The sequence below is a fragment of the Lactuca sativa genome, chromosome 8 (genome assembly GCF_002870075.4).
Source record: "Lactuca sativa cultivar Salinas chromosome 8, Lsat_Salinas_v11, whole genome shotgun sequence".
Classification (NCBI taxonomy): Eukaryota; Viridiplantae; Streptophyta; class Magnoliopsida; order Asterales; family Asteraceae; genus Lactuca; species Lactuca sativa.
This window is the reverse complement of record NC_056630.2, coordinates 255,275,043-255,291,650: the sequence shown is the minus strand read 5'-3', so window position 1 is coordinate 255,291,650 and position 16,608 is coordinate 255,275,043. Positions and strand designations below refer to the sequence as shown.

At 35.4% G+C, this 16,608-nt stretch overlaps 1 protein-coding gene across 1 annotated transcript; it reads left to right on the top strand.

The window, feature by feature from the left end:
* Positions 1-10,566: 10,566 nt before the first annotated feature.
* On the top strand, positions 10,567-12,025 carry LOC111890411 (R-linalool synthase QH1, chloroplastic-like). Its single transcript, XM_023886531.1, is given in 4 exon segments — positions 10,567-10,779; positions 10,868-11,138; positions 11,310-11,682; positions 11,809-12,025. Coding segments are annotated over 4 exon segments (1,074 nt in total).
* Positions 12,026-16,608: the final 4,583 nt, after the last annotated feature.

The window sequence follows — 16,608 nt, the reverse complement described above, 5'->3', positions numbered from 1 at the left end:
GTCAAACTTTCGAGAACATAGTCTTGCTCTTTACTTAGATAATCGAAGTACATCTAGGGTCAACCAGAATCGCTCACAAAACCCTTATCTTTCGTGTTACAGAATCATGTCGTCATCCGGAACCCACGATAATGTAATTTAGGCGTTTCGTTGTAACAGACTTATAAACTATCCAGAACTAGTGCAACTAGAGTCTTATCTTTTGCGGGATCCTATCAGTAAAAGGATGCTCGCGCTGCGTGTACTTGTCTTTTGTAGTATACCTTATTCGCAACAATAGTCTTGTAGTAAATCTAAAGTACTGGAACTCTGTTCATGGTTACACGGTTGTGTTTTGTCTGTAAACGTCTTATGTTCAAATCTAATGTCTTTAAGTATCCGTATGATTCTGACATTATCATACAACTAGATTCAATTTGATCCACACCATACCAGCTTCATACGTACATCTCTTTCTTCGAAATCGCCCTTCCAGCGAAGCCATCATATCAGAACACCGAAGTACTCATGCGTACAGTACCTCTTAGTCCTTCTCTTTTCCGAAGAAATCCCTGAAGTACCACTTGTACAGTACATCAAGTTCAATCCAAAAATCCATACGGTTGATCTATCACTGAGGAATGTATACATAAGGGTAATATATAATCAAGGTTCTACAGGGTTAGAATTGATGATTCCGCTTTAACTTCTTTTTCCTCAATAGGATGTGAGCTTAAAAAAGAATCAGTTATTCGACTACCTTTTGAATCTTAATTATATACGACTCGTAGACACGAGATTGTGATTGTGAAACCAGGTATGAATTCTAGTATGAACTTCAGGACAGAGAACTGACCAAGCCTACGAGTAATCACATCGTCATGTGAACAAACTTAGAACCCAGTACGACTCCTGTAAACCGATCGCCCTACAGTCTAAACACCTACGGAGATACAAGAATAGTCCGGACAACTTAACGAACTACACAGAAATAGAATTAGAAGACTAGGCTTCTCACCCTGGAGAACTCCGGTCTTATTCTTCCAGAGATAGACGAATTGCATCGTATGTACCTCAGATATCGAGGACTCCATCAAGAATTTTCATTAGGAATCGTTATCTCTGCCTCGCATAGATGAAATGGTTGAGCAACACAAGGAAACAATTACTTTCAGAAATGGCTCTGAGATCCGAATATCACCAGTTCGAGTGTTAAGGAAGGATGTCCGAAAGACTACCTTCCGAACTCGATGCGGACACTTCGAGTCTGTAGTGATACCCCTCGGATAGGACCAATATGCCCATAGTATTCATGAGCTAAATGAGTAGGGTACGTTTTTCTTACTTGGATCAGTTCGTCATTACTCCATGTAACGACTTACTTATCTACCCTCGTAGTAAGAAGAAAACCATGGAAACATTACCTTCAGAGGTACTTTTCGCGAAGTTCTCTAGGCACGAGTTTTGAAATTGAAGATTTAAATTCCTATGACACACGGTTAGTGATGTGAGAATTTTTGAATACTCTTTCAATTTGTCAAAACCGTTGAGAATTTGTCGACACCAGAGATGCCGACAGTCATTCGCCAAATTCTAGGTCTTACCGACCTACTATCATAGGCCATTCAGAACTCCTCTCAAATTACAGAAACCCTTACGACCTTTACCCAGCAAGGGGTAGCCCTTGACTGGGAGGTTTAGCAAGAAAAAGAAACCTTGGAAATTCCAAGTGAGAGACCAATTTCTTTAGAAAGTCTCACTCTGGGAACGGCTTAATACGCTTCGTAAAGCATGGAAAGCTAAATCCAAGATAGATAGGACCTCCGAGATTCTTACCAGAATCGGTCATGTATCTCGCAGAGTAGATCTACTCCGCGAACTCAGTAACATACATTCAACTCTTTGCATCTCGATCGTGAAACCATACCTTTCCGTTAGGACTCTTGTAAGTCCACTCGGCGAGATCCTCGCCTTCATATTAGAACCGTAGTGACCCTCGACCGAGAGGTCAAGCGGACGAAGCAACGCCGTCGCCCATTAGTTAAGGTTCGTTGGGACACTAACCGAGGACCCGATTTCACTTAGGAGCGCTAGAACCAATCGATTAGGAAGTTTCCTCCTCACGACTCGATCATTCATACCTACTTGCTTATCTAAATTCTAATTTTGGGATGAAATTCCCTTTAACAGGGGGATGATGTGACAACCCGAAATTTCCATTCTGAACAAACCATATCAAGCCAATAGAAGTTAGAACAGTTACAGTGAAATTCCAGACTTTGGGTATAAGTTTGAGTATTTCAGGTTTAACAATTAAGGAGATATCAGGAGAGTGGATGCACTAGGGATTTGTGCAACACTGTTATTACAATACTCTATGGTATTAGAGTTCATTTCGGGAATAAAATATTTTCTGCCAAAAATCTCAGGACTATATATAGAAATCTGAACCATATTCATTCATTAGTTGCATTTCCAACTAGAGAAAAGCCGAATTCTCTCTCACGGATCTTCGGGTTTTTATCCCAAATCGTGAGTACTTCGATCTAGTTATATAATATAGCTTAGATTGTAGTTTATAACATCAAAATCGGATCAAAACCCCAAGATTCGGGAGTTTACCGCCCAAGAACACTTGGAGAGTAAACTCCTTTTTAAGGGCCAAAGTGTGCCCACTGTCCCTCAAAGCCTTGGAACTCAAACTAGAAGACACCATTACATGTTTAGACCACCAAATCAATTAGAAACAATAGCTAGAAGTGAGTTCACGGCCGAGGATGTTCTTTGGCCGTGAACTCCATATTTATGTGCCAAAATGCCCTAAAAACCTTCCTTAAGGCAAGAGACTAATTTAGACATGTACCCTAAAGTGTTTATAGCCTAGAAAACATAAGGAATCACAAGGATAAAGGAGTTTACGGCCAAGACAAGTTCCTGGTCCGTAAACCCCTATAAATGGGACAAATGACACCATAACTCCTTCCTTATGCCTAGAACCCAACTTAGATCATATCTTTGAAGTGTTAGGAACCTCAAAACATCAAATGGTACTCCTTACCATGAGTTTACGACCGTAAAGTCATGGGGAGTTGTCCCAAGGCCGTGAACTCCTAAATGGAGTTAAAAAGAAGCCCAAACACTCGTTTAAGCCTAGAAGCACTTCACCACTTAAGTTGTAATAATTATAAGCTTCATTTAGGGACCCTATTGAGAGTTTACGGCCAGGAGTTTACTCCCTTGGGCCGTAAACTCCAACACACATGGTCATTTGACCATAGACATCCATATGAGGTCTTGCACTCCTTTGTTGCAACCCATTAGCCTCCTAGCACTTGACCAAAAGTGTTTTCCTCACATTAGGATGTTTATACATGTTTGATTAGTGTTATAATCACTAATTGTTTATATACATATGTCTTCATATGTAATTAGGACCATTGTGTGTGTCTAAAGTCTTCAGTTGACACCTAGTAGTCCTACCTCTTCAGTTCATCCGTATCACCCACAATAGGTGAGTTCATACCCCTTAATCAATGTTTTAATTGTTTTTAAATGTTTTATGGGGGGGATACAAGTAGAAACATGCTAGTTACTATATCAATCACATGTGAATAGTAAGTAGCATTCAAATGATTGGCTACTCATTAGCCATTTTACCAAACAGTTTCCTTCAAATGATTTTCATAAACATTTTATATAATTAAAACTCCTTATTAAGTTGTACATTTTACTATGTACGCTTCATTTCAAACTCATTTACAATTTGTGTTTCAAACAAATGTTCCTTTATACTTAAACTGTTTTATCAAACCCATGCTTTCAAACCGTTTTATAGATTGACATCAAGTCGATCTTTTCTTAGATAATAATTATGTTCAAAGGTTTTACAAAACTTACTTTATGCTTTTATATTATAAATTGCATGCCTATATGAGGAATGTTTAAAAGACTTAGGAAGGCTATCCACCCTATTTCCTTTTCGCGCTTGAGATGTGGTCTGGTGGGATATCGGGTACCCGTCCGAAGGTCGTTTAAATATTAGTTATATATCACGTGTACATATATAGTCATAAAGCTTCTTCCAATTCATTCAATACCCTTGGGTAGCAAGGGTATACGCCCATGTTCATACGTACCAGTTATACTACTAGTAAGTTACCATAGGGGTAGTTTAGGAAGATACTAGAACTATTATTAGAACACGATATCATACAATGAGTCAGTTCATTCATGAGTCAATACTTGCTAGATAGAGAGAACATACATTACCGCTAGTACACACAATACATTACTATACATGCTAGATAGAGAGAGAACACACGTTACAGCCAGCACACGCAGAACATTACAGTACATTACTATACTATTACATAGATATGTTTTACATGATTACGCTTACATGAGTACGTTTACATATATACGTTTACATGAGTGCGGTTACATATACTTTGATAGGACAGACATCACTAGGTGCTATAGCATAGAACAAGTTCATGATCTAACTATACCGATGAATCGCAACGCATTGTGATAGTTATATCGGGTATACATGATCATAGTAATGTGGATGTTCACGGCATGCATACATGCATGGGCGTGTGAAGGTCTCAAAATCCCTTTGATAGGGAGCGTTTAGCTTGGGATCTAGCCATCACATTTGGCCTTATCCCTCAAATAAGGCAATAGGAGTACAGAGGCAGTCACTTATTACAAATATTGCAGTACTTATGAGATTACCCTAGACTTAAGGTAATTAGTACAGTTGTAGTTCGACACTACACCATAGTACTGTTTCATTTTCCCATTATATTCACTTCATGAACATTCACACGATGCACGGTAGTGTAGAAACTATATTTTTGGTTAATGATAGTCGGATTTGGGAAAAATACACACTCTTACAAGAGACACACACACAAACACTAGATGCCTTGGTAGAAGGATACGATTAGTAGGAAACATAGGGTTTCCTAGGATCATTCAAAACATTTTCATACTTACAATTCATATACATTTTCAATACTTACAGTTCATATACAAACAATTTCTTACATATAAATTAAGACACTAAAATACTTATGATCTCACCAGGTTTAAAGCTGATACTCTCTTTCAAAATAACTTGTATCCTTAGGTCAACCATAGACATGTACCGATGCAAGGTTTAGAGAAGATGGAGCTCGTTCTAGACTCATCTTTTTATTTTGTTTATACTTTAGTGTCTATTATAATTTGATAGAACACACTTGTATTAAAATTATATTATTAATGCAATGGATGATGTTGTTGCTTGTTTACTACTTTTCGTTGTTGTGATATTGTACATGACGTCCTCCGCCCCATAATGTTTCCGCCGTTCAATGGTTTTGGGGTGTGACAAGATCGCTGACACAAAACCTCATCAACCGGAAATATCGCCGCGTTTGATAATTTTATTAAGTAAAATAATCGAGTACAAAGTGTAGAAGTTTTTCATACGAGAATAGAAGTAAATAGAGTGTCTTTGTGTGTGTTTTTTAGGCTATGAATGTCTATTTATACATAATATTGCTAACGGCTATGAATGAAATCACAAGAATATCGATATAACTATCTCATCCAAAATCCTTGTTGATCATGTCTCATTTATCCCGAATATCTTGGAGACTTAGTCTTTTCTTCATGTTTTTCATAATAACTTCGGTTTGACCGGGTCTTTCTTAATGTATTTGGGGGCTGGAATAAATAGATAAACAAAATAAAGTGCAAACGTAAGCGTTAGTATTCTCCAGAATGTTGATCAAGATGTTTCTGAAGATCCTGGAAATCATACTACTCTGAATCATGGATAAAATTTTAGTTAGAATTTTCACCTATAACAATTGATCAAGACACAACACTTATGTAGATGAGCAAAACGAAGTCATTAAACAAAGAATCCATCGTTTGAGAAAAACAAAAACCCTAGTCAACGACTTAATAGATCATGGTCAACTAGTAAAACCAGAAGAGGAAGTATCAACTTTCTCATACCATGGCATTGCGCAGCTGAGATCAAATAAGTCCTTTCTTGATTCTGTCGTCATTAGACCTTTCGAGTCTCGATTAAAGTCTAACTCTATATCCCCTTATTGGGGTTTCTTTACCGAATACCCTTTTACGTTTGAATTGAAGTTCCCTTCCCCTCTCTGGTCTCCATTTTATTTGGATCATTGGGATAGTGTATGCCCAACTCATGTCTATGGTGTGGTGTATCCTTACATAGGCACATTACTTGAATTATTCCAAAAGACTGGACCTTGGACTTTCTAAGATTGTGTTTGTTTATGATCTCCAACTTTTGGGTCTTCTCGTATCCTATTCAAGATAAAACAAGGGCAAGATTATCTTATTTATAAAGCAACGTGCCCTGACATCAAATGGAAAGGAAGATTTTTTTTTCGTGAGAAAATACACTCTTCTAAATGCTAGTCATATTTCACAGGAATGAGTTACTCAGGGTAGAATTTGAACTTTAAAAATTGTAGGGTTTGATTAATTAAGTTGTTATTTATTTGTTGATATTTTTAGTTTAATGCTTCGAGGTTATTTTCCATGTTGGAGAGGATTCTGAGACTAAAATCAAGGATTTCTGCAAGACTTTGGTCCTTAAGTGAACTTTCAAACGATTTGCTAACATTCAGACTACAAAAGAACGTAACGCTTCTAGAACTCCTTGGACTCCATGAATGTCCACTGGTGTGAAATATATGCTCTAGAATTCAATAATTTGATGAGATTCCTAATAAATATTATTTTGCGTCCAGTTTCCAGGTCTACTCGCTCCAATACTATTGATACATGAAGTAAGCCTCAACAGCTAAAGTATTTTTGGTATTTATGCGAAGTCTTTTGGTGATTGGGAGATGCAAAGATTTTTTGTTTTGGTTGATGTGAAGTGTCTGAACTTGTGTTATATGAAAGTTGAGATAAAGAGTCTATACAAAGATCTGAAGCTCATTTAGTCATGATATGCTACGAAGAAGAATACACCGACAACCTTATCCATATATCTTAATGACTCCAAGGAATAGGCATCTAGATGCATTGGTGATACGTCGATGAGGCTGCCTTCATCTCATAGATCTAGGATTGGCCTAGGCCAACATTGTAGCAATATAGAGAATCCATGATGTAGAATTGATGTATCGAATTTACTCCTCATGTGTAGATGGGAAACTTAATTTAACCCATGGTGTTTTTTGTTTCACTGTTGAATCCGACTATCATTGAGGATTTTGGCAAGATTTCTATCTTTGGAATGCTCCTTTTTTTCAAGGTTTCTTAAAGGATTATACTGACGAGGCTCCCTCCATCTAACAAGATTCTTCTTACATAGTGGTTTTCAATGTATATTGTTAGCACCAACCCATCATAGTGAGGGTCCAAGATCTTTTCTCTTTAATCATCGAGAACGTAACATTATTCTTGTTTGCGATGGCAACATTGTTTCTTAGCCCCTCTTTTTTTTCATTTTCGACACCTTTGCATGTCTCTTTTCTGCAGAGTAAGTTAAGTCGCTAATGTTGGATTCCCCTGAAGTTTATGATCTAATGAAAACATATAATGCCGTAAAAAGAAAATAATAAAGAATCGCGGAGGGACGAACACGTACACTGGTGCTTGTTTCATGAAACTAAAATACAATATCTATTTTTTTCACTCTCCTCTCTCTCTCTCTCTCTATCTATCTATCTATCTATCTATCTATCTATATATATATATATATATATATATATATATATATATATATATATATATATATATATATATATATATATATGTATATATATATATATATATATGTATATATATATATATGTATGTATATGAGTGTGTGTGTTTGTGTTTATTCAAGTATAAAATATTTTGTAATGTTAAAGAAAATTGGAGTACGTAAAAGTGAAGTAGATTGTTGTTTTTTTATTTAAATTTGAGGTATATTGATTATCTTTGTAAAATATAGAATGCTTTAGTTCATGAGATTTCTATACAAATTCATGTCGCAGCGTCCACCGATGACGTTGTGACGTCCCTAATTTTACGGTCAGAAAAGATCGATTTATTTATGTTTATTTAAAATCAGAGTATCATTTTTGAAGAATAATATTACGAAATTTGTTCCTAAAAAATATGATATAGATATTATCAAAGTATTTCCTAAGAAATGTATTTTATTTATATTAAAATATTGGGATGTCGTTGTCAATATAGAAACATAATTATGACTAAATATTACAAGCCTTATCGTAATTCAATTAGTGGCCTAATACTCATCGAATCTCTCAGCATAATGTATCTTTCATATCGCTACATGTGATACAATAAACTGAGTGGGTCAGGTTAGGAAACCTGGTGAGTACATAGAGTTTTCAACCCACAATAATATAGTTACTATGTTTAATTATCAAACAAGTAACTCAATTTCCTATCCCTATTTTCTCTATTTACTCTTCCCTACAGATTTATCCTAAGGGTCATCTCCGACATCACATTCACCTATCATCAACCCAAATCACATTTCCTCATCGCCTATATCGTATAGACTTTACTGTTTCGGGGATTACTCCCCCAATACATGTCCAGTAAGGGTTAGAGTATCATTGCATGAATACGTAGTTACTACATCATTTGAACTCATAATTCATTACTTATAGGTTATGATTATGCCAATGTCTCCACATGACTTGTTTAGATTAGTTAGTAGTCGCCATCTATACTCCGGTAGATGATTATATCGCAACATCGCAAGTCAAGGTCAGGGAATATCCTAGTTATTTCATATTTATCATCACCTATCTATTATCTCCTATCTTCCATCCCCTATCACTACCCGATACATATTTTAATACTTAAATGATTAAATCAATTTAAATGTCATATCATATTATTTTATCTAACACATAACATTTTTATCACAAATAATAAGCACATAAAGTATGTAATTATCTAGATACTTCATATCTATGTGTAAGATGAATGTAACTATGCACTCACTTTATTTATATATCTAGTTTTCAAATGCTAGTTCGACATCTAGTACTCTTGTTTATCTTTCAAATGACCTATTACCAATAATAGTTTATTTTAGTCACGACTAAATGTTATTATTATTTTTATAATTCTTTAGGTCATTATTATGGTTATATACCATTTTACTCGTTATAATATGCAATCATTTGATTTGTAAATGTAGTTTTCGAATGCTAGTTCCACATCTAGTACTCTTGTTTATCTTTCAAGTTTCAAATGACCTATTACCAATAATAGTTTATTTTAGTCACCACTAAATGCTACTATTACTTTTTATAATTCTTTAGGTCATTATTATGGTTATATTCAATTTTACTCATTTTAATTAACTTTTTAATACTTAATCTTGAATATATAAATATAACAAATTACATAATTTAAGTATTTTCTCATTTTAATATATATTTACTCAACATTATATTAAGTTATTTATTCATCAAATAACCACTATGGGACCTTTTTTTCCATTTTTATAAGGCACTTCCATATTTAATTAAAATATAGTTTATATATCTAGAACAGACGTATTTTATAAAACTCTTATTTATAAAAATCTTATTTATAAAACTTATTACTCCATTTTAACACTTAATATTACTAATACATTCACAAGTTAAAAAATAAAAATTATTTTAAAGATATAAGTGTTTATTAGCTAAGGAGTAATAGCGACTAGGGCTTTAAACGAACCGAACGAACACGAACAAAGGGTTTTTCATGTTCGTTCGTTTAAGTTAGCCGAACAAACAAACAAACACGAACAGATAAACAAACGGAGTTTTCTTGTTCATGTTTGTTTGTTTAACAAATTGCTTTGTTCATGTTCGTTCATTTATGTTCATGAACATGCTAAACGAACATAAACGAATGAACATAAATGAACAAAGATAAACAAACCCAATTGAACACATATGAACACAAATGAACTATAATATAGTAATGTAATAAAAACAATTGAACATATATGAAAATAAAATAAAAAAAACTTAAATGAACGAACATAAACGAATGTAAATGAACGAGCGAGACCATTGTTCATGTTCGTTTGTTTAACTAAACGAACGATAATTTGTGTTCATGTTCGTTCATGTATTAAATAAACGAACTTCCCGCTGAACAGTTCACGAACGTTTCGCCGAACGTTAAATTCGTTTACAGCCCTAATAGCAACAACCCATTATTAGTGGCAAGTTTCCCTATCTTTATCTTTTGTCATGAATTTTGTGGCCGGTAATACAAACATCTCTTGTTGTGGCATCAGCCCATGCCCTTGACGTGATTATCATATCATATACTATAGTCTTAACTCCCTGGATTTTGAGGCTAACGACCATAGATTTATGTCTTCAATTGAGAGCATGTGTAAAATGCTACACGCATGGTCAACATCATAGGATCGACTAGTGACAGAATTAATATCATCCACCCAAAAGCAATGAAAGTAAGATAATATTATGACGTACCTCCTTCTCAATGACATTATAAATTATGCAGCAACTCAATTGTGGTGTTTGGCTTTGACTTACCTCCTTCTCAATGGCTTTAGTGCACCTCTTTTCCAATTCAATCTTCCTTTACAAAAAATCTTATGCCAAAAGTAGAGGGTTTAACATTTGCAAGACATTATATTCATCACAATCCCCATCAAAAGCCATCACAACCGCTCAATCCCTGGTTAGACGATCAGCAAACTATAAAGTATCTTTATGGCCATTTGATCATATTGAGTCACTCTCTACCAAATACAAAGCTCGCAATATAAGTTTCATACTTGTTTCCCTTTTACATGTCATTTTTAATTTGCTAGTATATTCACGAATTTAAGCTACATGCATAGGGAAATGATTATACGTCAAGAGCAGATACTTTGATAGATGCAGTGAAGTCCATGATATGGAAAGTGAGCCATTCATTGAGTACCCTTGAACTCATTGACGATTTGCATAGACTTGGAATAGCATATCATTTTGTGGATGACATAAGTCATCTCTTGGATATGATTTACCATAATTACTACCAAACTCAAGACAAGTGGAATAGAATGGATCTAAACCTTAAAGCCCTTGGTTTTAGATTGATGAGACAACATGGTTATCATATTCCTCAAGGTACAATGTTAATAAAATATCTTTTATTAACTCCAATGCTTCATTTCTCTTAAGAGAATTTAAAGATTACTATATTGGTCCAGCATCCAAGAGTATATAAAGTTTCGTAGAGCACGTCAAAAAATTAACACTTTCCATCATTCTTTTTTTTTGTATATAATTACTAATTAGACATATTTCGCAACATCAACGACACAACTCGAAATCTTAAGCGGCACTTATACAATGATATGATGTGCATGCTGAACTTGTACGAGGCTTCCTATCATTCCTTTGAGAATGAAGGCATATTGGACGACGTTAGTGACTTCACAACTAAATATCTCAAAGAAAATATAGAGCAAATTAATGAAAATTTATTATCAATGGTAACTCACACTTTGGAGCTACCACTGCACTGGAGAGTACCGAGGGTAGAGGCAAAATGGTTTATCATAGAATATGAGAATAGAAATGGCATGAATCTGTCCCTTTTGGAGCTTGAAAAATTAGATTTTAATATTGTCAAATCTATGCACCTTGAAGATCTAGAGCATTCTTCAAGGCAAAATATCTTCCCCATATGTGTGCATTATATCATTACGACTTGTTACATATCCTATAAAATAAACGACAGTTAGAGGTACGCTTGAATAGACTAATGGTGATAGTTGATAACACATATGAACAGATGTTGGAGAAATACAAGTTGGGAAAAGAATTTAAGTTTTGGCTGAGATTGATTGGTGGAGAAATTCCTTTGGACGGTTGGTGTCAATTACCTACCTCACTTTAATGTAGCAAGGAAAACACTGTTGAAGGTTAACGCCATAATAAGTACTATTGACGATATCTATGATGTGTATGGTACTTTGGATGAACTTGAACAGTTTACACTACAAGAATAACCGGCAATAGCAGCGACGCCTTTAGCGGCGATGGGGACTTTTAGCGGTGACAAAAATCAAACGCATTTTTTGTCGTCTCTAAAATCCCCGGTCGCCGCTAAAGGCTTGTTTTGGCGATCCGCGTCAATTCAATTTCATCCGTCGATTTAAAAGATGATCCTACGACTAGGATAACATAAGAAATCCCGTGTTGTTTTCCCTCCAGTGTGTCGCCGCTAAAGGCTTATCTTAGTGATCTTTGTCATTTCAATCTCATCCGCCGATTTAAGAGAGGATCCAACGACGTAGAAAACCCCGCGTTGTTATCCCTCCGATGTGTCGCCGCTAAAGGCTACGCGTGGCCGCTAAAGGCTGTCGACATTAAAAACCCTCTCTACTCCATTTTTCTGTGTTCTCCCTTCTTTCTCACCATTATCGTTGACCTCATCGGAATTTGACAAAGAACATTGCAATTCACCCATCTTTGCTCCATTTTTATCCTTTTCATTTTCCTTTTCACTTCTCCTTACTAAATTTCTAGCATTGATGTGTATTTAGATGTGTATTTTGTGTTTGTAGATATGGATGTGTATTTGTATGTATGTATTTCGAATGTATTTTATGTATGTATATGTGTTTTTGTATGTACAATCCTATGTATATATGTATTTTTATGTATATGTATGTGTATTATGTATGTGTATGTATTTTCGTATGTATATGTGTATTATGTATGTGTCTGTATTTTCATATGTATATGTGAATTTTGTATGTGTATTATGTATGTATATGTGTATTTGTATGAATACAAGTACATATTAATAGCAGCAATGCCTTTAGTGGCGACGGAGAGCATTAGCGACGACGTAACTTTAGCGGCAACGTATGCAGCATCAGCGGCGACCAATAGAGCATGAGCGACGAGCCAAAAATGACTACCCTTTAGCGGCGACATGTCGCCGCTAAGCCTAATACCTTTAGCGGCGACATGTTGTACCTTTAGCGGCAACGCCTGTCGCCAGTAATACTCTTATCTCTTGTAGTGGGAAGATATTTTACCTTGAAGAATGCTCTAGATCTTCAAGGTGCATAGCTTGGACAATATTCAAATCCAATTTTGCAAGCTCCAAAAGGGACGGATTCATGCCACTTCTATTCTAATATTCTATGATAAATCATTTTGCCTCTACCCTCAGTACTCTCCAGTGCAATGGAAGCTCCAAAGCGTGAGTTACCATTGATGATAAATTTTCATTAATTTGCTCTATATTTTCTTTGAGATATTTAGCTGTGAAGTCTCTAACACCGTCCAATATGCCTTCATTCTCAAAGGAATGATAGGAAGACTCATACAAGTTCAGCATGCACATCATATCATTGTATAAGTGTTGCTTGAGATTTTGGTTGTGTCCTTGAAGTTGCGAAATAGTATGTCTAATTATTAATTATATACCAAAAAAAGAATGATGGAAAGTGTTAATTTTTTGACGTGTTCTACGAAACTTCATATACTCTTGGATGTTGGACCAATATAGTAATCTTTAAATTCTCTTAAGCGAAATGAAGCATTGGAGGTTATAAAATATATTTTATTAACAATGTACTTTGACGAACATGATAACCATATTGTTTAATCAATCTAAATCCAAGGGCTTTAAGGTTTAGATCTATTCTATCCCACTTGTCTTGAGTTTCGTAGTAATTATGGTAAATCATCTCCAAGAGATGTCTTATGTCTTCCACAAAATTATATGCTATACCAAGTCTCTGCAAATCGTCAATGAGTTCAAGGGTACTCAACGGATGGCCCATTTCGCGTATCATCGACATCGACTTCACTGCTAATATCAAAGTATATGCGCTTGACGTATAATCATTTCCCTGTGCATGTAGCTTAAATTCGTGAATATACTACCAAATAAAAAATGACATGTTCCGTACTTTGTATTTGGTAGAGAGTGAATGAATATGATCAAATGACCATAAAGATAATTTATAGTTTTGCTGATCGTCTAACCAAGGATTGAGCGGTTGTGATGGTTGTTGAAGTGCATTGTGATGAATATAATGGCTTGTAGATGTTAAACCCTCTGCTTTTGGCATAAGAATTTTTGTAAAAGAAGCTTGAATTGGAAAAGAGGCGCACTAAAGCCATTGAGAAGGAGGTACGGCAAAGCCAAACACCACAAATGAGTTGTTGCACAATTTTTAATGTCATTGCGATCTCGTTTTTATCATATTATTTAATTCCACCCATTTCCTTTTTTGATGGTAATCAAATACTCACAATATTATCTTACTTTCATTGCTTTGGGTGGACGATATTAATTCTTTTTCACTAGTCGGTACTATGATGTTGACTATGCATGTAATGTTTTACACATGCTTTCAACTGAAGAAAGAAATCTATAGTCGTTAGCCTCATAATCCAGGGGGTTAAGACTATACTATATAACGTGGTAATCACGGCAATAATTGAATTATACATTAAGTAAAAACCTCCAACAAAATTGGGAGAGATGAACATCATTGATCTAATTATTAATGAAATTATTGTTGATTGTGCCACTACAACTACAAATTACAATAATACGTACCAAGTCATTATTAATGAATATCATAACATTTAATCACTATAACTTAATGAAAATTCAGTTAATAAGAAAGTTGATTGTGCCACTACAACTAAAAATTACAATAATACGTACCAAGTCATTATTAATGAATATCATAACATTTAATCACTATAACTTAATGAAAATTCAGTTAATAAGAAAGAATACCTCTGTTACAAGAAAGTACATAGCAATTCAAAGGCATCATTTGGGAACATCATATCTTCCTGAAGCTCTCTTGCAGACATATAACAATTAATTAGTTATATCAATAATTAGATCCAAATTTTGCTTCCACGAGAATAAAAGAATTTACCAGGCCATGAATTCTTGCAATCAACCCTTCGTTGTAAAAGTTAATGTGCACTTTCAGCAACAAATTACATGAACAACTTAGTGATAGTCCTCATCTTTGTGAACTACCCGTTTGTACAAGGTAGATGCAACCATAAGTCTGTAAGTTAATACATAAGCATGACTTGAAGGCGAAGTGGTTGCTTAGAAGGATGCGTGGCTATGTGATTTCAAAGTAATCTCAACATCTGATTATTTTGACACTAAGTAATCAACAATCAGAATCATGATCAGTGACTCCAAGACTCTAACACTGATTATTGAAGTTCAAATTTTAATAATAAATTCTGGAAATGTATATCAACATCGCACAGCAATCCCATAAGAGGAAGAAACAAAGGGCAGATTCGAAGTCAATGTTATAGTGATTCCAGCAGGTATAGCAAAGTCGTAGGCATTTCTAACCCAAATAGAAGACACAAACGTACGAATAAGAACACCTATTGAAAACAATAATCCCACCAAGAACAGTACAACAAATACGTGTAATCGTCACAAAATCGTACGTAGTTGCAATCCAAATCCAAATACACATACAAACAAAACCATAAAAAATAGGAAGACAGAAATACAACAATCAAAAGATAAACACAAACATAAGCTTAACAAAAAAACGAACCCTAAAAAGACGAAGGAGGCGACAAAGTTAGGGTTCATCAATCCTACTATACCCGCGGAATTATGAAGGTCACCGGCTTTGGATCCATCTAGCAGGAGAGTGCCTCCGATTGTAGATAGACCAGTAAATAAATTTCTAGAGAGAAGTGCTGATCGAATGAAGATGGAGGGCAATTGCGTTAGTGGCGACAGTCAACTGCAACGATCTGAGATTTTATACAACAGTCACCAGATAACTCCGGTCAGTGTACCAGAATAATTAAAAGCGTTGGCGGCAATTGCGACAACAACGACTTCTAGCGACACCAATCTTTAGAAACGACAGCAATAGTGACACCTTTTTAGTATTAGCTACGGAAAAATAGAATTAGCGTAGTTTCGCGAAAACTTTTGTTGCCCCTAAGACCACCCGGTGTACTTAGCACGAAGCCGTCCGTGGTCTAGTTGGCCACGAACCACGGCCGTGCACACCACCCCGGTGGTTCGTGGTGCAAAGAATTCGACCGTTTCTCTTTTTTGTGTAGCCGTTTAACAACGGCTAGATTTATATAAAAAAAAAAATAAACAATTTATTTACCTATAAATACCATACTTTTACTCCTTATTTTTTACACCATTCTTTTCTTTCTCTATACACAAACTACACACTACATCTTCACAACCAAAAATCATGGATCCCAACCAAAATACCCCTCCAAACTACCGAAATCGCAAACCCGATAACGCTTTTGCGTTAGACACAACACCTCGACAATTCCCGACGATGGAGTCACCTCAAGGCGGTTTTATCAATCTACTTCAAACTGGTTCCCCTATCCAACAAACACCACTTTTCCAACAATAATATCAACCTTTTCCGGCTTTCCAACAACAACAAATGCAACAACAATACCAACAATTTCAACAATTCCAACAACTACAACAACTCCAACAACAATCATCACAACAACAACAACCACCAAGCTCACAACCACCACTTTCGCCGGATTTTGTTCCGGAAACGCAACCTTCACCACC